Source organism: Myotis yumanensis, unplaced genomic scaffold, assembly GCF_028538775.1.
Source record: "Myotis yumanensis isolate MYYU_CA2020_CCGP unplaced genomic scaffold, mMyoYum1.0.hap1 SCAF_3, whole genome shotgun sequence".
Taxonomy (NCBI): domain Eukaryota; kingdom Metazoa; phylum Chordata; class Mammalia; order Chiroptera; family Vespertilionidae; genus Myotis; species Myotis yumanensis.
The window spans coordinates 164,301,560-164,326,908 of NW_027223754.1; the positions used below are offsets into that span (position 1 = coordinate 164,301,560).

A 25,349-nucleotide genomic window follows, 5' to 3' on the forward strand; every position below is an offset into this window, starting at 1 on the left:
TGTGTGGGGTGTGCAGGCAGCAGCCAATCAATGATTTTCTCTCATCATTGATGTTTCTCTCTCTCTCTCCCTATCCCTTCTTCTCTGAAATCAATAAAAAAAATTGTTTAAAAAAGGAAACAACCCAAATATCCATCAACAACTGAATGAATAAATTGTGGTGTATGTATATGATGGGATACTAATCAACAGCAAAAAGGAATAAACTACAGTAATGATACACACAAAGTGAATGAATCTCAAAATAATTACACTGAGTAAAAGAAGTCAAACCTTTCCCCCAAATCCCCATAAAGAAGTACAACTGTATGATTCTCTTTATATAAAATTCTAGAAAATGCAGACTAATGTAGTGATAGAACACAGATCAGCGGTTACCTCACAAGGATGGGGAGAGGGGATTACAAAGGGATCATGAGGAAACTTGGGGGGCTTGTTTATCTTAATCGTGGTGATGACTTCATGTGTTTCTGGGTCAGAAATATACTTTAACTATGTGCCGTTTATGTCTATTATAATTCAGTAAAGCTATAAAAACTAATTTTAAAAACTGTGGTAAAACTGACACCTTGGTGAGAGAATGGCAATCTGGAAGTCAGTCTACACAACCTGAGGGAAGGAAAGTTTCTCTGTAGGCAAGGAAAAAGTTTAAAGTTTAGGGAAAAACTTTTAGAAACCCAAGAGGAGACAGTCTAGGAGTAAAAATATATATGGAAGAGAAGATGAAAAGGTTAGTTCTGGAAGCAGGCCAATCTGAAACTACCATGGGCAACAATCCCGAGCAACAAGTGTTAGGGAGGCTTTCAGAACTACCCAAGGGATTTTCACATCCCACAATAATCTGTCTCTGTGCACAGAGAGCTGGCTGGGACTGAAAATCACTACCAAGAGCCTAATTAATTAGCAAGAGGTCCATGAGGTGCCTGACCATTAAAATTCAAACTGGGATACTTCTGAGAGAAGGTGCACTCACTATAAATAATTACTCCAGGGTCATTTTTCTAGATATTTCTCCACATCTATGAAAAAAAGTTTATAAAACTAATCAATATTACAAATAATAGTGGGTGAGAGAGAGATCCCCCCCACCACCACTTACTGCCTATTTGAAAGTTAGATCAAAACATGCAATTGTTAGAGCTCCAAAATTACCAGAAAATATTTACTGACAATATGGTAGAATGAGAGGCAATATGCCAAGTGGTTTAGAGAATGGGCTTTAAAAGTCTGACTGACCTGGACTTCAATCTCAGCTCTGCCACTAAGAGCTGTTCTTAGAGGTCTTTTTTTTTTTTTTTTGTCCCAGACCTGCTGGAGTAGAAGGAGCCTCACATCTGGGCTCAGGGGAAGTGGAGGTGGAGGCCATGGGCTTTTAGAACTCAACAATACCAGTAATTAGCATAATCTAATCACTTTGTGCTTTGTGTCTCTTAAAGTTGTCTTTGCTGTGTATACAAACTACCCCCCAACTCAGAGGCTTAAAAACCGTTTTCAGTCATTTATTGCTCAGTTTTGCTCCGGTGAGTATGGTTCATCTATTTCCTGTGCTAAGTTGCTAGGGTGCTGAGTGGCTGCTGGAGTACACAGCACGGCCTCCCCTATCTGGGGCCTTGGTGCTGGCTGCAGGCTGGGGTGCTCTGGTTCACCTCCATATGTTCTCTCCCTGAGGCAGGATAGAAGAAACCAGGAAAATTCCTTGGCAAGTGGAATGGGGATCCTGAGACAGATAGCTGAATAAACTGACCTAGCAATTTACAGCCAGAGATAGAAGATCACCAGGGCAGAAAGCCCCAGGTGGTTAGCAACGGACAAAACTGGCCTGCAGGGTGGCCTTTGCTCCCCTAATCATGTGGTGGAGACCCCCTGACCTTTCCTCCTTAGAGATAATATCTAGGCCTTAGTTTTATTTCAGCTCCAGGCCCAGAAAAGCAGCGAAACCTGATGGATGGGGATGCCAGGACCGGCAATGACTAACTGTTACAACTGGCCCTGAGGAGGGCCAGCCATAGTGTGTAGGTTCTTGATTTCGTGCAGGAAAAAGTTCACAACATGAGTGGGGGTGAATTTTAGAGGACGTTTATTATAGCTGAGGACAGTGAAACAAGGAAGAGCTGGAACAATGAGCCTAGGCTGGGCTGCTTTGGCTCACTAAGGAGTCAGAGAAAAGGGGCCCTTGGGGACAGGTTCAGGGGTTTGCCCGGGATGAACTGCTACCACTCATTGCTGACCTGATTACAAACCTTATGAGGTCCCTTAGAGTTTAGGCCGCAGGGGTCCTCAAACTACGGCCCGCGGGCCACATGCAAATACAAATATTGTATTTGTTCCCATTTTATTTTTTTACTTCAAAATAAGATATGTGCAGTGTGCACAGGAATTTGTTCATAGTTTTGTTTTAAACTATAGTCCGGCCCTCCAACGGTCTGAGGGACAGTGAACTGGCCCCTTGTTTAAAAAGTTTGAGGACCCCTGGTTTAGGGGATGCATGCCTGTGGGGGAAAAGGGGGTGGGGGAGGCGTGGGTGTGCTCTGTTCTTAGGGGTCTTAATTCTTCTGTTTGTTGTTCTATGAATTCTCTCTCACGGTGAGTGTTTCTATTTTTGGATGGTTCGCTCACATTCAGTGGGTCTGTAGCTGTGGGAATCCCAAGCTCCTAGGCCGAGGTTGCGTGTGTTCCAGAGGGTTATGACCAGCCTTTATGTTAGTTCTCAGCAGATACAACGGTGAAACTTAAATCCTGTACCCACTGACCACAAGTACTTAGGGAAGGTGCCTGCCTCTATTATCCCAAGGCCAGGTACAAGTCAAGCTTTCATGACAACATCTTCTTTTGCTGGCAGTTTAGCTTTTTCAAACTCATTCTTCTGGTGGAGATATAAGCCTCCAACCTTATATAGGTCCAAGGTTTTATCTTTTCTACCCCTTATGGTAACTAAAACTTAGATCCCTACTTTACTGCCTCCCCTTCCCCCAGGGGAGCCAAGTGTGCCCCATCTCACCCTTCTGATTTTCGGTGATCTTTCTCTCTCTTGCTACTGTATGTTACTTAAAAAGAAGCTGGTTTTATTTTATCTAGCACTTCTAAAGGTATTTTTTCTTCCCCCAATTTCTAGGAGTTTTCAGGTTATCTAATTGATTACACAGCTAGAAACAGAAGTTAGGCAATTTATAGAACCTCTAAACCTGTTTTCTCATCTGTAAAATGGGATAGAGGATCATCGAGAGAACTGAAAATGAAAAAAAAAGTTAAGTACTTTAGCCCTTTCACTAGTATACAAAGGGTACACAATAAATGGTAACTATGATATTACTTTTATTGGCAAACCTTAAATTTTACAATTAGCTATTGAAATCAATGAATTCCATCTGTTAGAGTGGGTTTTTGTGCTTTGGGTTAAAGAATATTGAGTTTTACTAGCTTCCCAAGTAATTGTGAACTGTTGCTGGTAACCCTTACTAATAATGAAAGTATGCTATTAAAATGATCCAAATTTATTAGAGCATATTTATAGAGGTCTGATTTGCCTGCTCTGTTTATCATGTGGTTTTGAACAAAATTAAAATATTTAGAAAAAAGCTCCCCAAGTTGGTAATTCTGACAGGTTATCTCTTTTAAGTTCAAATTAACTGACTGATGTGTATTTTGGGCTATATGTTCTCAGAAGGCAATAGTTATTCAATTTGTTTAGAATAATCCCCATCCCAGTACCATGCACACATGAATATCTATTAAGTAAAGAAAGACTTCCCAAGCATGAGGCATTAGTAGAGTGAAAAACAAAGTCAAGAACTAGGTTCACACTGGAGTACATCAAAACAAAGTCTGAGGCTTAATTGCTGTTTGACCTGAGGTAAGTGACTGAACCTGCTTGTTTCCTCGTCTCTAAAGAAATCTGCCCTTCCTGCCTCATAGATTCTCATGAGGAGCGAAGGGGCAGGACAGCCACAAGTACATGGAAGTCTTTTATGCACCATAACATGCTGTAATTCCATAAAGCACTGTTAAAGCATGTTAAAAGTATAACAATATTCCAGTCTGTCCACCCGTCAGAGAAGCATAGCGGTAAAATTCTCCTTGTCTGAATCACTGCTACAGTCACTTTCAAGCAGGGCCCTATGTGAGACGAGACCTCTAAATTGAAGCTTAGTTTCTACCCAAGCCAGTTGAAATAGCTTACTGTGTTTGGGGGTCATGTTGTGATTTATTTGACCATCCTGGTACCCTCAATGCAGTGTAGGGTAAGTCCACCTGGGTGCAGAAAAAGCTTAGAGGGGAAAAACATATACTGCGGTTTTTATATTGTGTTTATTCGTATGAATGAGTAATAGTTTTACACAAAGAACCTCCACAACGAAAGAGCTGAGGTAATTGTCTCATGACATTGGTAAATGATTTCAGCACATAAAGGGAACTGGATGGCAGTCATTCAAGCAGTCTAAAAGGACACAGACACTAAAAGAACCATGGGGTGCTACCAACTTGGAGAATTTAAATTTTTCAGTCCACAAGATAGAATTCAGTGTACATATCAATCAGTAAATTTTAGGTTGACTGACACTTTACTATTTGAGAATGATTTATAAATGAAAGGCAAATTATTTCCCATTCCAACTATTTACCATATTTTCTCCTTAAATTCTTTTTATTAAATCCCTCTCCCAACTAGCTCTAAATTGTCATCAAGTCGGTAATTCTAATTTTATGTGCTGAGGGGCCCCTCAAACAAGCTGACTGGCTAATGCACTCAAGCAGGTATCCCACAACTAGGTTCCCACTGGACAGCACATCAGAGTGAGGGCCTGACCGCTCAAACATTCTTGACCTGAGTGATGTGTAGTGTGACCTCTCAATGCAAAAAGAAAAATGCGACTAAAATACGATGAAATTTGAGATTAATTTTCCCCTTCAGGAGTGGCACAACTTTTCTAGAAACAAAGTCAAAGCAAGTTCATTTTTAATAGCTGCCCAGAACCTGTGTTTTTTTAATATAGCCTTTAACCAGCAATATTTAATGTCAATTCTCTTCTTCCTCCCCATCCTTGTGTGAACACTCGATATTCTTCTAACTACCACTGTTTCAAGGGATACCAGAGTAGATATGCAAGATAAAATCTACCTGCCATCCCTGGGTTAGTCTGGAAGACAGTGATAGAGCTTTAAACTGCAACAGGAATAGGAGACAGCTGAGTCTCTAACTGGCTCAGAAGCTTGGAGAGAATGGATTCTGAACCCTAACTTGGGAACAGCAAATTCCATCCTCTAAACTGAAAGGTGCTAACAGACGCCTTATGACACAGGTCTTCCCACGTTCCCTCACAGTATTTGTGCTAGGCATGTGTGTAATTGTAAACTGAGAGCATCAAGATCTAGCTCCATGTGGGAACTGTGAGAAATCACTATGGAGGGGAGAATTCATCTTCTATTTGAAAACATTGATGTTGAAACCAAGGGTCCTTATGATTTTCATTACATTTAGTTTTAAATTCTAGCTCTGGAAATTCATATTCTCCCTCTCTCTCTCTCTCTCTCTCTCTCTCTCTCTCAGACCTAGCCTTTCCCTCTAATCAGCAACCTCACCACCACTCAAGGTATCAGGAGACAGTAGCTGGACCATGGTCACATGGTCTGGACCTCTGCTAGGCTAATGATAACATCTTGACCCAAGTTATGTTTTAGTTCCTGAGCCTTAATATAGAAAGACCCCTGGTTACTTTCCCATGAGACCGAAACCTCAGAACTGTCCTCAAGACCTGAAGAAATGATTCATTACCCTTACCTCACCTCTGATCAATCAGTTCCCCAACCCCTAAATCCATGGTGTTTTGTGATTTTGCCCTATATAATCTGTAAACTACACGCTATCAGATCTTTAGAATTAGCTCTCCAGATTTGGACTGGTCAATTCAATATTAAACTATTTTTATTTCGCCTGCCCAGCTTGGCTCAGTGGTTGAGCGTCGACCTATTAACCAGGAGGTCACGGTTTGATTCCTGGTCAGGGCACATTCCCAGGGTTGCAAGCTCGATCCCCAGTGTGGGGCGTGCAGGAGGCAGCCGATCAATGATTCTCTCTCATCACTGATGTTTCTCTCTCTCTTTCTCCCTCTCCTTTCCTCTCTGACATCAGCTGATGATTCTCTCTCATCATTGATAGTTCTCTCTCTCTCTTTCTCCCTCTCCCTTCCTCTCTGACATCAGCTGATCAATGATTCTCTCTCATCATTGATATTTCTCTCTCTCTCCCTCTCTGACATCAATAAAAACAACAACAACAAACTATTTTTCTTTCTGTACTGAAAGCTCCTGCTCATGCATTTTTTGGGGGCTAATGCTTGCAGGCAGGTGGACTCACAATGTCCCTAAGAGCACATAAAGATTTTGTATATGTTATTTTCAGCGATCCCCAGAAGAGGAGATAAATGAATAGGAAACCTTTTAAAGGTCTTAGGAGAGAGGACTGAATCTTTACAATCATGCAATTATTAAAACATGTAAGGTGAATTGACACTATTTCCTGAAATATGTTTTTGTTCCCATTAGGACTGATTCATTAGGCAGGAATAAACTCCATGTAATTTTTTCATGGAAAAATGTATAGGGTACTATTCTTTTTAATGTTAAAAAGCATGAAGTAACATTTTATGAATGTTTAGTGTGCAGCATATGATACTGTGTTGTAATGATTACCTGCTATAGATTACTTGAGTACATAGGATCAACTAAGTTCCAGGTGCAGGAACTTTAAAAACAAAAACATGTAAGGTGATCAAGAACGTAAAGCACATCCTTAAGGCTGTAGACGGAGTGGAACATTCGGGTTTAGAAATACACAAATTCCAAAGGACTATGGTCTCATTCAGCCACAAACAGCCGAGATTTGTTTCCCGGGTTGGTAAATTCCCCTCAGGCAGTGACTTTTGTAAAAGGGGATAAAAAAGGTTTCCATTTCTTCTAAGCATTTGCAAGATCCTTTGCTGCACTCTCACATTTAACCCAGGGCCATGAGAGCAGACTATTTACTCTGAAACTGCATTTCTTTAATACAGTTCTGGAGAGGATTGTTTCTAAGAACTAAGAGTCCACATTGCTCTCTACCCTTTGCCATTTACTACAACTGAACCCTCAGCTGCGCTGTAGCACAATCTGCCAACAAGGAACAGCCACAACTGAGAGCCCCTTGTCCCTGAGAACCCAACTGCCGTATGAATGCGGGAGGGAAACCATCCAAGATTTCGAAGGAGTGGGTTGGAAGTATGCACCACTATAGACACAAAATGTCTTATTGTGATGCTCGGCTAGAGGTATCCTGAATTTCGTTTTGAGAAACACTTGAAGCCACAAAGCTATTTCTCTTTCAAACATATTGACACCACAGATGTAAAGAAAAAAAAAAGCACACACAATGAGCCCACAGCATACCCAAATGCTCTGAGAAGTTAGCCAAAACCTAGGAGAAAACTTATTAATATGAACATGGACCAGAGATTAGGATCAAGTGTGAGCAGCTCAACTTGACAGCTGTGAATCAAAATCAACCACAACAAAGTAACCTTCCTGGGAATCTCCCCAAGAGACACAGTAAGTAGTTTAGATCAAAACAACACTGGGAAATCTTTTACCTAAAGATTTCAGGGACACAGACACTAACTACATTGAGGTTCTAAAATAGATTTACTGGCTGGCCAGTGTGGCTCAGTGGTTGAGTGCTGACCTATGAACCAGGAGATCACAGTTTGATTCCTCGTCAGGGCATATGCCCAGGTTGCCACCTCGATGCAGGAGGCAGCCAGTCAATGATTCTCTCTCATCACTTATGTTTCTATCTCTTCCTCCCTCTCCGAAATTAATAAAAATATAAAATAATAATAATAAAGAAAAGGATAAAAATAAAATAGATTTACTATCTGTAGCCTCAGAGGCCTATACAGAGATTTTGGTAGGGACATCTAAAAAAAGTTTTTTAAGTTTTTATTTATTTATTTAAATATATTTTATTGATATTTAAGAGAGGGGAAGGGAGAGGGATAGAGAGTCAGAAACATCGATGAGAGAGAAACATCGACCAGCTGCCTCCTGCACACCCCCTACTGGGGATGTGCCAGCAACCAAGGCACATGCCCTTGACCAGAATCGAACCTGGGACCCTTCAGTCCGCAGGCCAACGCTCTATCCACTGAGCCAAACCAGTTAGGGTGTTTCTTAAGTTTTTAAAAACTTAAAGATTCTGAACAGACAAGAAAACTTCAAGTCGTTCCAGCTGCGCCTCCAATTTACTTTAGGGGGAGTAAGAGTAACTCTTACATTTACTTTAGGGGGAGTAAGAGCTGTCTGGGAAACAGGAACGGGATGAAGACACTGGTTCCCACTGATCTCATGACCCTATTATAGAAAGTGATTCTTAAAAATATGTAAATGTATACACAGTATATTCTCTCTCTCACACACACACACACACACACACACACACACACACACACACACGTTTTCAGACCTATTACAACTTTACCTGACTGCTCTCCCATCATCTTTAATGACACACATGTTGCCCCAAGTCTACTTACTCCTATGACTGTAACGGAGACAAAGTACCTGAATCAGGAGTATAAATTTGTTAAAGAAATACAGGACTATTGGTCATATTCTGAATGTCCATGAAAATAGCTATTTAACCACAGCAGAGCTGTGTTAGATTAAGTTTTAGCCTGTATATATTTATGACATGATTTTGGGGGTATAGCAATAATATGCCAGAAATTCCGAAGGAGAAAAAAAATTTTTTTAATAGCTTTACTCTTAAGGCCTCTTTTTGTGTGCTGTTTACAATGCAACAACCAAAACAAGCACCCAGCAGTGTGTACTCTCCTACACCTCTGATCTCCACTGTGTACTCTCCTACACCTCTGATCTCCACTGTGTACTCTCATACACCTCTGATGAGGAGGAGAGAGTTCTGGCTCCTACCTCAGAAAGAAAGACTAGAACTTATTTCAGGAACATCAAAGTAGCAACTGTCAGAGGGAAAGATTCTGACAAACTTACCAGGAGGCGTGCAGGCATCCGCAGGAGACTGGACAAATGTGGACCGCCTTTTGGTTGGCATGGGCAAAGCCATTTTCTGTTCTTTATGCTTTGCCAGTGCGGCCTGAACGGCTTCTGTGTGAATATCTGAAAGAGTAAACATTTGCATTTATCAGCTCCTGGCTCTTAAAGTATTTTACTTCTGTGGGCTGACCTATCACTGCCTCAACGGTAGAAAAGGGGATGTTTAGGTGATTTTTATTTATCATTTGTGTTAAAATATAAGGGCTGATGTTACTTGTTCGTCACTTTGGCCACAAAAGAATTCAGCTCTCCACTTGAATGTCTAATTGGAATCTTAAAATTAACATAACTAGACAGAACTCTTGATTCTCTACTCCTACTCCCAAACTCACTTTACATTTCTACAAAATCAGATCATACTGTACACAGTATTTTGGATTCTGCTTTTTCTTTTTCTCTTACACATTCCTACTGAGGTAGGTAACAAATGAAGTGACTCCCTAGTTCTTCTCGAGCAATGGGCCCAATCCCCATGCAAACCATCCTTAAAGGCCTGTCTGTAATATATAAATGCACCCCTTATAAGGCTGGAGCAAGCAGCTCCTTTGGGGCATGGGGTAAACTCTGCATCAAGAAACTGCAGGTCCTAGAGTTGAGTCACTTTAATGACACTGCCTTCGAAAGGAGAAAAGTCCTTGAAGTTCAAGGTTGAGCTCCCCAGAGCTCTCTCTCCCTTTCTAGAGATTTCTCATTTGTTCCTTTGTTTCTATGATCTACCCTAGATATTTAAGGTAGCCTGAGTTGTCCTGTTTCATTCAACAACAACAACAAAAAGTCTCACTAATTTAACTAGAAACTTCTTTCTGGGTAAATATAGAACTACAATAATTTTTTTTTTTTAATATATTTTATTGATTTTTTTTACAGAGAGGAAGGGAGAGAGATAGATAGTTAGAAACATCGATGGGAGAGAAACATCGATCAGCCGCCTCCTGCACATCTCCCACGGGGGAGGTGCCCGCAACCCAGGTACATGCCCTTGACCGGAATCGAACCTGGGACCCCTCAGTCCGCAGGCCGACGCTCCATCCACTGAGCCAAACCGGTTTTGGCAGAACTACAATAATTTTAAGGGCTGCATGGTATTTCACTGTATGATGTGCCATAATTTGTTTAAGCAACCTTATTTCCAATATTTGCTACTATTCATAGCAACTATTCACTGCAAGAATAAGCTAGTATTTTCACTTTATCACACATGTTCAATCCTATTTCCTTAAGATTAATTCCAACAATTGCTGAGGTATACAGGATTTTTCTCTTACATAGCTACAGTACATTGATTAAAATCCAGAAATTAAAAATTTATACAAATTATTATCTAAACCACAACCTATATTCCAAGTTAGCCAATTGTCCCAATAATGTCCTCTATAGTTTTTTTGCCTTTTCCCCTGATCTGGGACCCAATACAGAATCACACATTTAGTTGTCATGTCTCTTTAAAACCGGGAATAGTTTCTCAACCTTTGTCTCTCATTACCTTGACATTTTTGTACAGATTAGTTATACTGCAGAATGTTCCTTAATTTTGTGTTTGTTAATACTTCTTCGTAATTATTCAGACTGTGTACTTTGGCAGGAAGACCACAGAAGTAAGGTGTCTTCTTGAAACATGATGTTAGGATGCATCTGCCTTACTACTTAGTAACTTTGGTCACTTGATTAAGATGGTGTCTGCTAAGTTAATTCACTGTAAAGTTACTATTCTTCCCTTTAATTAATTTGTGGGTGAATACTTTTGAGACTATATAAGTGTTATATACTTCATTAAACTTTCACCCACTAGTTTTAGCATCCACTGATGATTCTTGGATGAATCAATTTTCTATAATGATTATAAAATGGTGGTTTTATAACTCCATCATCCCTTCTGTATTTCTTAGTTGGTATTCTAAGAAATATTATAATGGAGATGAAAAATTCCTGTTGCCTAGCATTGTAGCGCAGCAGATTACTCACATGTTTGTGGTGATGCTGGTGTAAACAAACCTACTGCCCTACCAACTGAATAAAAGCATAGCACATACAATCATGTATAATACATAATATCGGATAATGGTAATAAATAACTATGCTATTATTAATATGTATTTAGTATACTGTTATTTTAGATTGTACTCTTTCTTACAAAAAAAAAGTTTGCTGTAAAATAATATGCTGTGTTACCCAGGCACAGTCTCATACATTTTGTGTTTACTGTGTATCTTGATTGTATTGTTTTCTCTTGTGCTTTGATTTAATCTCATGTTGTTTTGTACAGTAAACATGCTGTTCAGGCTTGTAGCCTAGGAGCGATAGGATATAACATATAGCCTAGGTGTGCAGTAGGCTATACCATCTAGGTTTGTGTAACTGTACTCTGATGTTTGTACGATGATAAAATTGCCTAACAATGTTTCTCAGAACATATCCCTGCCGTTAAGCAGTGCATGACTGTATATCAATATGGACCTATTGATTCTCATTTTATTCCATGACTATTCTGTTACTATTGCTACTTATTTTGATGCTGTGCTAATATTATCCCAGATTTGCCCAACAGGAGCCCCTTCAAACCAACTCTTATGTCCTTTTGACATATCCCTACCATTTTGAACAATTCTTTATTTTCTAGTACAAGATGCTTCAGGCTCATATGGTCCGTTCATTGCTCCAGCACTAAAATTACACATTTCTCCAAGGAGCCTTGGCTCTTCTTAGTGGAGAATGGTACTTAGAACCAAGATCTTACTATTGGAAGTGCTCTGTGCTATTGGGGTATCTTTCTTCTAAGCCCTTCCAAAAATAAAGTAATATAAATATAAACATAAATATTCACACAAATATCTACATCTATTTCATCTATATTAAAAACCATGAGTTCATATTAATACCTCCAATTCCAATTTAACACCACAGAATTCATTCTAATCTTCCCCCATCCCATTTGTAACTCCATTCTCTAACACAGTGGTTCTCAACCTTCTGGCCCTTTAAATATAGTTCCTCATGTTGTGACCCAACCATAAAATTATTTTCGTTGCTATTTCATAACTGTTGCTACTGTTATGAATCGTAATGTAAATATCTAATATGCAGGATGGTCTTAGGCGACCCCTGTGAAAGGGTCGTTCAACCGCCAAAGGGGTCACGACCCACAGGTTGAGAACCACTGCTCTAACAGTCAGAAACCTGGTTCACAATATCCTCTATATATTTCACTTGTTCACTCAGTCCTACAATATACAAAAAGTAGCTTTGAAACTGCTATCCTATCTATCTATATAAAAGGCTAATATGCTAAGTGTCCTTCCCTTCATCTGGGGAATGACATCAAGTAGCAACGCCTGGCTTCCTCTCCCTAGTGATGACTAGCCTCCTTGCAGTTTTGTCAGCCCAGGAACATGACTTGCTTTATAGCCAGGTGCAAACACTTTACACTGTAACCAAATGTCTGTGAAGCGTTTTCCCATGTCTCGTCTCATTTGATCCTCACAGAAGTCCTGCAGTAGGTAGATAGGAGACTCAGTGGAATCCTATTTTCTTTTCATTAGCCAGAAAATGAAGATGTAGAAAGCTTAGAAACTTGACTCGACTAAAAAGAAGTAAGAAATGGTGGACCTTGAAAATGACTTCAGGTTTTCTTACTGCACAGAATATAGTCAAACACTGCTGCAGTTAAATATTTTACCCTTTGCTCTCCCTGCGTGATCCACAATAATAATCTGCTTTGTGTTGATTTTTACTGCTGTGTTGCTGACAATTACCTGAAAAAGAAGTTGCGGTGCTTCACTGGGTTGGAAAAAGTTTAGCTAAATCAGAAAGCAGGTCTAGTTAAGCAAGTTTATTCTATATATATAAAAGCTAAGTTGACTCACACATGCGAGATACATATAAAGCTCTCGCTGGCACATGTGTGTTTTGATCTATCATTGTTGATTGTGAATTTGGTTGACACTCCTATTATAGAGAAAGGGCGAAGAGCGATATTAAAATATTTCTTCTAATTAATTTCCTTTCAATGTGCACGAATTTGTGCACTAGGCCACTAGTATTACCATAAAAATAATTTTTTTAACTAGAATTCAGTATTTGTTTGCAGTTCTTTTTGTCTTTAGTCTGAGTTAAAATACTGTGTTCAAAGTCTATTTGAGTTATTTCTTACCCTTTCCCTCTTTGGTGTGGTTATATTATTCTACTGAATAACATAGTTAGGATCATTTGCTTTTATACATATTCCATACGTACTTCCCTACATATTCCATAGGTACTTCCCAATGTTGTAGTTAAACAATATAAGAAATATACATCCCTCTCCTCTAAAAAAGAAAAATACATCTGGTCTCTTCTCTAGTTCCTGACACTAAGCTCCTAAAACCCTTGTAATTTTGTGAGTGATAGGAGTGTCTTCAGGATGGGGGCAGTTCACCAGAAAGATCAAGCCATAATTAGAAGGTGGGGCCCAGCTGGTGTGGTTCAGTGGTTGAGCATCAACCCAGGAACCAAGAGGTCACGGTTCAAAGCCTAATCAGGGCACATGCCCAGGCTGTGGCCTTGATCCCCAGTAGGAGGCATGTAGGAGGCAGCTGATTGATGATGTTTCGCTCTCATCAGTATTTCTATCTCTCTATCCTACTCACTTCCTCTTTCTCTAAAAATCAATAACAACATATTTTTTAAAAAAGAAGTTGGGAACCTTCAACCTTACCCTCCATCCTCCAGGGATGGGAGAGGGGCTAGGGATTAAATGACTAATGGAACATCCACAGAAACCCTAAACAAGAGGGTCTGGAGAGCTTCCTGGTTAGTGAACACATCCACAGGACAGCAGGATGGTGCATCCCAAACACCACAGGGACAGAAACTCCCTGGTTTGGGACCCTTTGGACCTCACCCTATTTACCTTTTTTATGTGGCTGATCATTTGTAGCCTTCATAATGAACTGATCAAGGTATTTCCCTGGGTTCTTTCTGTAAGCCGATATAGCAAATTATCAAACCTGAGGAGGGGCTCATGAAAACCCCAATTCATAGCCAGAGATATGAATACATGGAAACCCACTACTTGTGACTGACACTGGGGGGAGCGGGTCTAAGCTGTCAATCGGACACCCCCCGAGGGCTCCTGGACTGCGAGAGGGTTGTAGGCTGGGCTGAGGGACCCCCACTCCCCCCGACCCCGAGTGCACAAATTTCGTGCTCTGGGCCTTTAGTTATAAATAATGATGCAACAAAGAGCCTCATGCAATTATATTTTTATACTGATGAGAGTATATCTTCATGGTAAGTTCCTACAAGTGAGACTCCTAAATCAAAAAGTGAATATATTTTTAATTTTGTTACATCTTGCCAAATTCCCATCCAGAAGAGTTTTATCATAGTGCCTTACTACCAGCAATGTATAGGAGTGTCTGTTTACCCATAGCCTCACTTTCAGAATGTGTTGTCTAGCTTTTCTGTTGTTGCCAATTTGGTAGTTGAGAAATGGTATCTCAGTATACTTTCAATTTGTACTTCTTTTATCATTAGTGAGATTAAACATCTTTACAGAGTATTTAAGGGCCATTTAATGTGGGGTTTTTTTTTTGTTTATTTGTTTGTCTGTAAGTGAAATGAATGCTCATGTCACATGACCATTTTTCCATTGGGTTTCTGAGTTTATTTTTCCTTAATTTTTAAGAGTTCTTAATATGTAAGGTATAGTACCTCTTTATCTCTGATGTATGTTAGAAATATTTTCTAAATAGTTTGTCATTTGTCTTCTGACATTGTTTTTATAGTGCTTTGTTTTTTATTTTAAGATCTCAAGTCAACAATCTAACTTTACACCTGAAGGAACTAAAAAAAAAAAAAAAGAACAAACTAAAACCAAAGTAAGCCAAATGAGGAAATAACAAGGATTAGAGCAGAAATAAACAAAATAGAGAATTTTAAAGTTTGTGTGTGTGTGTGGGGGGGGGAAATCAATGAAAATAAAAGTTGTGGTTGTTTTTTTGTTTTTTTTTTAAAAGAGCAACAAAACTGACAAACTTTAAACTAGATTTACAGGAAAAAAAAAAGAGAAAATACTCAAATAACTAAAACCAGAAATGAAAGAGAAAAAATAAACCAAAGGGAAAAAAAGAGAAAGAAAAACAAACAAACAAACACAACCAATGCCACAGAAATAAAAGAGATTACCATGAATAATTATATGCCTGATTGGATAACCTAAAAGAAATTGATAGCCGGCTGGTGTGACTCACTGGATCCAAGAGGTCCAGGGTGTGCCAGAGGCAGCCAATCAATGTGTCTCTCTCATCGATGTTTCTATTTCTCTCTCCCTCTCCCTTCCTTTCTATCTAAAAATCAATAAAAACATTAAAAAAAAAAGAAAGTGATAAATACCTACAAACATACCACATATAAAAATTGAATCATGAAAAAATAGAAAATCTGAACAGACCATTATAACTAGTAAGGAAATTGAATGTTAATATCCTTAAGTTAAAAAAAAAAAAAGGTTCTTGCAAATAAATTAGAAAAAATAAACCCCAATTAAAAAAATAATAGGCTTAGGGAATGAACAGGTAGTTTATAGAAGAAGCACAAATGGGTAACAAACATACCCCCAAATGCCTAATGTCATTATTGATAAATAACACTTCTACCAACAGGATAGGAGAATGTCCATTTTCTCACATCTATAGATAGCAGCAGACCATTTTTTTCATCTTTCTTAAAAAGGTAAGTGGAAAATGTTATTTTACAGTTCTATAGTAGCTGCTTCTATTCTTGGCTTGTTTTTATGAAGTGTTTAAGACATGGTGCATAAGTGGCACAGCTGGGCTTTAAGGGCCAAGGGCAGAACAGACACCAAGCACTCTTGCCTGTTAAGACATTATTTTACTCATTTTTCCCCACTTTTTTCTTTTTCTTTATTTTTTCTAGGATATTATTTTAGATAGACAGACAAACATATATATATGTATACACACACACACACACTAAAAGGGAGATGTGTGGGTAGGTTAGGTCAGTAAGTAGAAAAGTTCACTTCAAGGAGTTACCTGCAAGCCAACAAAGTCACGCCATTTTTACCAAGTTCTGAGGTACCAACCGCTTTAACATTAAGACAGAGGACCACTATTAAGCTCTGTAACATTAGGATACCACGTTAATTTTGGCACAACTCGGTGTTGATGGGGAGGCGTAGTGAAATGTTAATTTTGCATTTCGCATTCCCCCATTTTTATAAATTGTAGTTTGTTTTTTTTTAGCCTGTGATATCTATATAGCAAATGGCTATTCATCTTTCAAAATGGCTCAGACTTTACCCTTGACAGTACCCAGTGCCCAGGTTCCTTCCCTGGTCATCCCCTCTTCCATGCTGCCTCTGTAACTTGTAAAAGGATTGCCGTGTTTTCATCTGTGTTTCTCTAGCTCAACTCATAGGAAGTCTATAATAAATACTTGCTGAACTGAATACAATTACCTTCCTCAGTATGAGAAAGTATGTTAAAATAGAAATAAAATGGTCTCGGTGTACCAGTGGCAGCCACCGGAGTAAATGTCACCAGGTCAGAGACCAGATTTGGACAGAGATAAGCAAAAGTTCTCAATTAGGATGACAGAGGGAGTTACTATTGCATTTAACTTCCAGCATTAAATCAGAAGAATCTATACTTAGAGTAAGAATCAATAAGAACAATAATTGATTTAAGGTTTTAAATCATTTATCCATGGCTATCACTTTAAAAATATCTTTTGCCATTTTTTGTTTAAAATTAATATACATACATTTTATGTTACATGTATTTTGTATTTTACCACAATAAGAAAACTGGAAAAATATATATATTGAAAAAAGATCTACACACATATAATGCTGAAGTGAAAAATTTCCCTAGAACCACCACTTCCTAGAAATAATAGCACCTCACCCTAACCGGTTTGGCTCAGTGGATAGAGCATCAGCCTGCGGACTGAAGGGTCCCAGGTTCGACTCCGGTCAAGGGCATGTACCTTGGTTGTGGGTGCATCCCCGGTAGGGGGTGTGCAGGAGGCAGCTGATCGATGTTTCTCTCTCATCGATGTTTCTAACTCTCTATCCCTCTCCCTTCCTCTCTGTAAAAAAAAATCAATAAAATATATTTAAAAAAAGAAATAATAGCACCTCAATAGTTTGGGGTACATATTTTTCCAAGTTTCTGTGTCTTTGTACGTACTAATATATGAAAGTATTATTATTACTATCCACAAAATTGGGCCATATTGTACATAATATCTTGCATTTGTTACTTTAAAATATATTTTGTACATCTCTCCATATCTACCTCATTTTTTGGTGAGCCTTCACAGAATTTTAAAATCAGCTTTCATAGAATTCCATTGTATATGAGTACTACTATAATTTATTCAATCATTATATTACTACAAGCAAAGCTACAACACACATACATTCATAAATACACATTTTTATCTTTGTGCACATATGTATATGTTTAAAATAAATTCCTAGAAGTGAAATTTCTGGGTCAAAGTGTATGAAGATTGAAAGTGTAAAAGATATTTCCAAACTTGCGCTATCACTTTAAGACCACAATATTAACTTACTCTTAGCTCTGAAGTGAAATATTTTCTACTGTATTTATATTTATTATACTGTTTCAGTGTCCCTGAGGTTTACTTAGTTGAATCAAGATTGCCATATTTAATTGAATCTATGATGGCATTTTATATAAAACACAACCTGATTTTAGTTATGTTGAAATATAAAAAGCATCCTTTTTATATTAGATGAAATATGTTTCTCTTAGCTGTCTTGGAAAATAAATGATTAACTGCTTATACTCAGAAAAAGCACTTTCTCAATAAGAGAACAACAGCAAATCAAATGTTCACACTAAACAGTTAAATATACCTTTCCAAAAGTTTATTTTTGCATAAGATATGAAACATGTGCTAGCAAACTTGCTAAAATTAGGGAATTATTCACATTAAACAAGCTTTTAAAGGCCCACTTGAATAATCTTTCTCTGCCACAAGGATTCACAGCATCAGACCACAGAACAAATAAAAACACCCAACTATTTTCTAACATGATAAACCCAGGCTCATAAATGCATGTGAAAAGGAGATGTTCACAGTTACTGTATCAGCAAAGCCTCTTTTTGATAAGAACAGACTGCTCCCTGTTAACTGGATTTGACTCATTCACCAGCACACAATTCATCTTGATCTTTGATAAAGAAATCACTTCCGAAGTTCAGTCCCCAGACACAGCTACCTTTTGGACGTCTCTGCCAGAAGCACATGAGAGCTAGGTATCATTTTCCAGCGCTAATGTTTGAGCTGAATAAGGTGATACTAATACTCCTTTAAAGTCCTTTTGGCTTTTGTTTTGTATGAGGTGGCTAACTGCCCAAAAGATTAACATTAAAGGACTTAAGATAATGACAATTAGGCCCTCGCTGGATAGCTCAGTTGGTTAGAGTGTCCTCTGGATACCCCAAGGTTGTGGGTTTGATCTCCAGTAAGGGCACATATAAGAAGTAACCAAACTAACTATCTCTCTATATAAAAGTCTAATATGCATTGTCCCTGCAGAAGTTCGACCAGGAGATCGATCACTCGCTATGACGTGCACTGGCCACCAGGGGGCGGTGCGGAACAAAGGAAGGCCCCAGCGGGCAGCCGGAAGGCCCTGGTTGGCCCTGATCACAGGCCAGGCCTAGGGAACCTACCCATGCATGAATTTCATGCACTGGGCCTCTAGTGAATATATAAACAAGTGGAACAACAAAATAGATGTTTCTCTCTCTCTACCCCCTCTCTTCCTCACTCTCCTTTTCTCTATAAAAATCAATTAAATAAAAAAAGAAAAGAATGACAATCAGATCACTTTCCATTAATTGTGTATTTTTCTACACTTGTGACCGAAACATGTGTAGAAAGGTGCATCATGCCTTGATTTGCAGGAAAAAGAGGTACTGAATAAGTATATTTGAAATGTCACACAGACGTTGGCTAATCACAGAAAGAAGAATCAGATTAGATGATCTAAACTCTGCATAAATATAAGCTCTTTACACCAAGTCTGAAACATGAAACACTGTCTATTTCATGATTGGTTGAAATGTCGTAATAAAGCCACCACCAAATAAGAGAGAATTTTTCAGTCCCTCTTTCGTCCCTCAGGTATGTACCCTTCTTTTGCTATAATCTGTTTCCTGAGCCCATTTCTTCTATGGCTCTCTTCTACTACCTCTGTGACTTTCTAAATAAACTTTCTCTTATAATGAGAGAGAGAGAGAGAGAGAGAGAGAGAGAGAGAGAGAGAGAGAGAGAGGGAATATGATAATTTCCCTGTTGAACTTACTGACATCAATATTAAATCCTTTTTGTGTACTCATCACTTTACTCTGTATTCCTGTGATTATCACTACACATATTTTATGTTCTTAAGCTATTTTTGCATGTGACTTGTAAATGTAACCCTTCGCATGAAAAGGGTGGCAAAGAGTTGAAGTTGAATTCCCATCAAATTCTGTAACTTAATTTGCTCTACTTGTGCTATTACTGTTGGTTTCTTATTATTCATGGAAGCCACAATTCTCAGAAGGTACTGAGCTTTCCTTTGCTACTTAATTGAACAATTTCTAATATATTGAAAAAAAATGTGATTTTCACCAAAATCCATGCTTGCATACTTCCTCTTTTCTGTTCCCTTCATGACAGCATTGCAATTGCAGTCCTCTCACAGCTTTCAATATCTTCAGGGTTTTTAAATAACCCTTTTTTCCCTACTTTACCTCCTCTTGGTCTACATTTCACATCTACCCTAAAAAAAGAAGTCCAGCGAGACAATTATTCAAAACCTATTAAATCCTCTTCAATATCCCTGTACCTAAGCAAGACACTGAACAGTCTGCTAACCAGCATCTGATTTGCAAACTATACTTTTTGATATTTGGGGTAAGTGTGAAAAAAAAAGTATAAAAGAATGGGGGTTGGGGGAGGAGATAAATGGTGATAGAAAAAATAAAATAAAAAGAATAAATTAAAAATAAAGAACAGGGGCTAGAGATCACAGTTGGGTTTTGCTAGGTGAAGGTCAAATTTTTACACTACGGAATGAGTTCACTAAAGCCTTTTACCATATGTCCTCAGCTTGGACATTGGATGTAGAGAATCATCTTCTGGTTCTTTACTAACCCTTTTATTATATCCTGTAAAAACAAACAATAAAACAAAGACAAAACACTCCTAGAGAAGGCCAGGGTGAGAGTTGCAAAGGCTAAAACCCTCTTGACACGGCTACTGAACCTGGTCCCAGCCTCAAAAGGCAACACTGGGTTCCTGGGAAATCAGACTTATGTCTTGGCAACAAATAGGAACTTCTGATATACTTTTCTATTTTTTTTAATCCTCACCCAAGGATGTATTTTCTATTGATTTTTGGAGAGTGGAAGGAAGGGGGGTAGGGGGAGACAGACAGACAGAAAGACATCTATGTGAGAATGACACATCAATTGATTGCCCCATCTGGGGCCCCAGGGATAGAACCTGCAATCCTTTGGTGTGCAGGCCGACACTTAACCACTGAAGATACCAGTTAGGACATAATACTCTTCTACATCCAGCATTACCTCCCACAAATCCATTCTTAACTAATAGCTACCTTCATTCCTTCCTTTCTCTAAGTTACCCTTTTAACTCATATATGTTAGGCACTGTGCCAGGCACTAGGACACAGTAGTGGCAGAGCATACTGTCTACAGCTAGAACGAGCTACTAGAACAAATACAACTCTGATAATGTACTGCCCTGCTGAAAGTCCTTCAATGCTGTTCAAGATTCCTTCAGGTTTGGTCCCTGGTAATCTTGCTAGCCTCATCTCCCACCTCCTTCTGGGGCCTTGCATTCTAAGTTGCAGCCATAAAGAATTGTTTTCAGGTACTTTCTCATGCTCTTTCCCTTTTACCTGGGCAGCTCTTGTCTTTTTGCCCTGACTCAGTTAGATGCCTTGTTCTCTGAGAAAGCCTCCCCTGTTCGCTTACGGCAGGTTAGGTACAAAGGAAAATTCTGGTGTGGCATGCAGCCTCTGCTTTTTTTTCAATTGAATACTTCTCCACCCTTCCTTCCAGTGTGTGAAAATATATTTCTAATAAAATCAGCTCACAAAATGGCTGACGCAGCTCTGCATCCACATCCTTTACCTCATTTTCTCTGAAGCAGTTTCTGAGAGGAGGCAACAAACACCCTGTTTTTCAATTTAAAAAAAGGTTAAGGTAACTTTGGCTGGCACAAGTGAGTCAAAAATCTAGGGAAAGTAAATTTGTATTCCAGCTAGTCTCCTGGCACAATAAATGTGCTGCAGAGACTATAATGGGCAGCAAACAGAAGGGGATGGGACGGGCTCGCTGCACCCACATCCCCATGAGGATCTCTGATGTGTTTCTCTGCTCATCAGTCCTGGACATGGGATAGCAGAGCATGCTCCCACTGCCAGCCACAGCATGTCCCCTTTCCCTTCCAATGGGTACTTTTTAGGTCAGAAAAAATAAAATTTAAGAGTTTACTAATTTGAAATTGTATTGTGAGTTTTTGTTCCAGGTCCATCAGTTAATTAACAGCTTTGGCAAATGCAGAAGGACCTGCCTCTTCCAAAAGAGTCCACTGAGCTCTCCCTACATACCGCCCTGTGTGACTCTGGCCCTCTGCTTTCTTAGTTATTTATCCGCATTGTCTTTGTACTTGTCTGACTACCCGTCTGCCCTGGAGCACAGAAACATGTTATTTGCTGCTGTATCCCCAATAAATATTGAGTATCTACAATACCTGGCACATAATAGGCACTCAATAAATGACTGATAAATGAATCAATATAGACCTGTTGGTACTTCAAGGAAAGAGAACAAACGTTAGAACCTCTCAGGATACACAGTTCCTACTAAGTCAGTAAAAACTATGTCACTGATAACTTCCAGTTCCTTCTCACCTGATCGATATCGTTCATCCCTGGCTCCCCCAGATCGAGATCGGTGGTACTTGGAAGGAGCGGAAGTTTGAGCTGCAGATGGAGCAGGTGTCTGGTTTCTATGTTCTTTCTGTGCTGCTGAATCAGTTTCTAAAAAAGGAAGTTTGAAAGATGGTTATCCGATAAAATAATAGCTAACATTTTCTTAGCACTTCACATTCTTCCTACAACACTCTGAGGTAGGTATTATTACCCCATCTACAGTAAAGGGTGAGAGAGCTATAATATTCATACCGAAAAATGATAGACATCCAGGTGAAAAAATAATCATCTTAGAGCCATAATTGTGAATAGGTGATAGGAAAGAAATAGCAAAATCTATACAAAATGAGTAAGACATCCCAGAGACTGCAAGAACTGGTGGAGCAGGTATAAGACCCCTAATCCTACTTATAGTACAAAGAACAGCTTGCAGAGCCTTAACCTCCCCAAACATAAGTTACTCCAAATAAACAGATCATTTAAGCAAAAGCAGGGTGCTTAACAGATTCAAGTCATACACAGATTCAAGTCATACTTAGTAGGCCCTCTTCCAACTGGAGTCACCCCTGACGTGGTCGTTTCCAGTCCCTGGTCTGTTCCCTTATCCTGCCCTCTCAACATTTACTGTCGCATCAAGAATATGGGGAAGAGCTCTAGCCAGTTTGGCTCTGAAGGTTTGCTGGTTTGATTCCAGTCAAGGGCACAAACCTTGGTTGCAGGCTCGATCCCTGGTCCCGGTTGGGGTGCATGGGGGAGGCAATCAACCAATGTTTCTCTCTCTAAAAATCAATGGAGCCCTAGTTGGTTTGGCTCAGTGGATAGAGCGTTGGCCTGTAGACTGAAGGGTCCCGAGTTCAATTCCAGTCAAGAGCACATGCCTGGGTTGTGGGCTCGATCCCCAGTAGGGGGAGTGCAGGAAGCAGCCGATCAATGATTCTCTCTCATCATTGATGTTTCTAGCTCTCTCTCCCTCTCCCTTCCTCTCTGAAATCAATAAATATATATTAAAAAAATAAAAATCAATGAAAAAAATATCCTCAAGTGAGGATTAACAAAAACAAAAAACAAGTGAATATGGGGAAGGGAGAAAAAAGCAGGTAAAATAAGCAGAAGAAAAACACCTTAAGTTCTCTTTTTAGTACCTTTTTAAAAAATGGTATTAACTCCAAAGTCATAATCTACCCCACGATAGCCCTGCAGAGGGAGGCCCAGACCACCTGGCCGGCGTCCACAGGTGGAGGCCTAGGCTACCCGGCTGGTGGTGCTGCGGCGGGTGGGCGGGCCTCCCTCTACAGGGCGATCGATATGGGAGCCCCGTGATCGATCACCCCACAGAGAGGGGCCCAGGCCACTGGCCAGCGATGCTGTGGCAGGTGTGCAGGGCCGGCCAGTGAGCGCACCGCAGAAGGAGGTCCAGGCCAGCCAAGCGATCGCACCCCACACCTGTCGCCTGCAGAGGGAAGCCACCAGTGGCCAAGGTGGGGGGGGGGGGGGGGGGGCAGGGGGGGGGGGATGGGTAGCGCCGCACAGATGGCTAGCAGTAGCGGGGCCCACTGCTGGCAGCCGGGGGAAGGAAAGCCCTGATAGGCACTGATCGCTGGCCAGACTTAGGGACCCTACCTGAGGGGTCCCGGTTTGGGAGAGGGTGAAGGCCGGGCTGAAAGACCCACCCCCCGTGCACAAATTTCATGCACCAGGCCTCTAGTTTTTTAAATAAAGTAAGAACATTTAACATGAAATCTCCCCTTTTAATAATTTTTTTTTTTGGTTAATCCTCACCCTGAGGATAATTTTTCGATTGCTTTTTAGAGACTGGAAGGGAGGGAAGATGTGTGTGTGTTGGGGGAGACAGATAGACAGACAGACATCTATGTGAGAATGACACATCAATTGGTTGCCTCCTGCAGGCACCCGAACCAGAGCCCCCAAGGATCGAACCTGTAACCAAGGTATGGGCCCTTGACCAGGAATCAAACCCAAGACCCTTCTGTGTGTGGGCCAATGCTCTAACCACTGAGTACATGGTCAGAGCTACCCTTTTAATAATTTTTAAGTGCACAATACAGTATTGTTAACTATATGCACAATGTTGCATAGCAGTTCTCTAGAACATTCATCTTATATAACTAAAACTTTTGACCATTGCAGTAATAACTCACCGTTTCCCCCTCTCCCTGGCCCCTGGCAATCAACATTCTACTCTCTGCTTCTATTTTAGATTCCTCATATAAGTGGAATCATATAGTATTTGCCCTTCTGTGACTGGCTTTTCTACTCAGCACCATATCCTCCAGGTTCAACCATTTGGTCACACACTGCAGGATTTCCTTCTTTTATACGGCATATTTCAAGTTTCTTTAATAGCACTTAGTTGTGCCCAGCAAGGCAGCTTACACATAGCAAATTAGGTGTCCACTACAATAAGATGTCACCAATCCAGAAATTGCATTGCTCCAGACTACAGCTGAGAATCTGCTTGCACAGTGGTCTAGGGAGTACAAGCAGCAGCCCCACAGACCTCAGTGAAGGCTGAGGGTACTATGGTACTATGGGAACTGGGACTCATAATGTCATACCATTATCGGCTGCCTCCTGCACGCCACCTCCTGGGGATAGAGTCCGCAACCCGGGCATATGCCCTGACAGGGAACTGAACCGTGACCTCCTGGTTCATAGGCTGACGCTCAACCACTGAGCCATCCCGGCTAGGCATGTCATATCATTAAAAAAAAATTATTAGCATGCTTGAGAGGCCGTGTGTAAGAGGTCTAGTTGACAGTTCCAGCTGAGCCCAGCCTCCCATCTGCCCCCGCCAAGGCACCAGATGTGAGTGAAGCCATCTTGGACCTTCCAGACCAACCTGTGCACACCAGGTGAAAGCACTTAGTGACCCAAACTGGCACCATGTGGAGCACCAAAATCACCAACTGAGGCCTGACCAAAATCAGAAGATATAATGCAAAAGTCATTATTTTTTTTAAGTTTGATTATTTTTTTATACATGGTTTTTAAGAAGGCAAAAGAGTATATTTTAGGAAGTTCTCCACAAAAGTGCTGTTATGAATCTAGAAATGTTTTATTTTTTATGGTTCCTGATAGCTGAGATTTTTATTATAAAATATGTTAACCAAGCAGAACATGTTTTAACACTGAGATTTTGAAAGGTACTGTCTGAGGTTGCAAATTGAAGTTTAAATCAGTCTAAATTCTCTTGATAATCTACTTCACAGAAGAGTTATACTGAATTCTTAATATTTTCATA

The 25,349-nt window shown here is 39.9% G+C and overlaps 1 protein-coding gene across 1 annotated transcript in view; it reads right to left on the bottom strand.

Moving 5' to 3' along the window:
* DIP2B (disco interacting protein 2 homolog B) overlaps positions 1-25,349 on the bottom strand; it is a 226,716-nt gene that overhangs the window by 73,003 nt on the left and 128,364 nt on the right. The window contains exons 3-4 of the mRNA XM_070410244.1: positions 22,067-22,195; positions 9,040-9,165 (exon numbers count right to left, since the gene is read on the bottom strand). Coding sequence (XP_070266345.1) covers positions 9,040-9,165; positions 22,067-22,195 — 255 coding nt within the window. The remainder of the gene's footprint in view (positions 1-9,039; positions 9,166-22,066; positions 22,196-25,349) is intronic.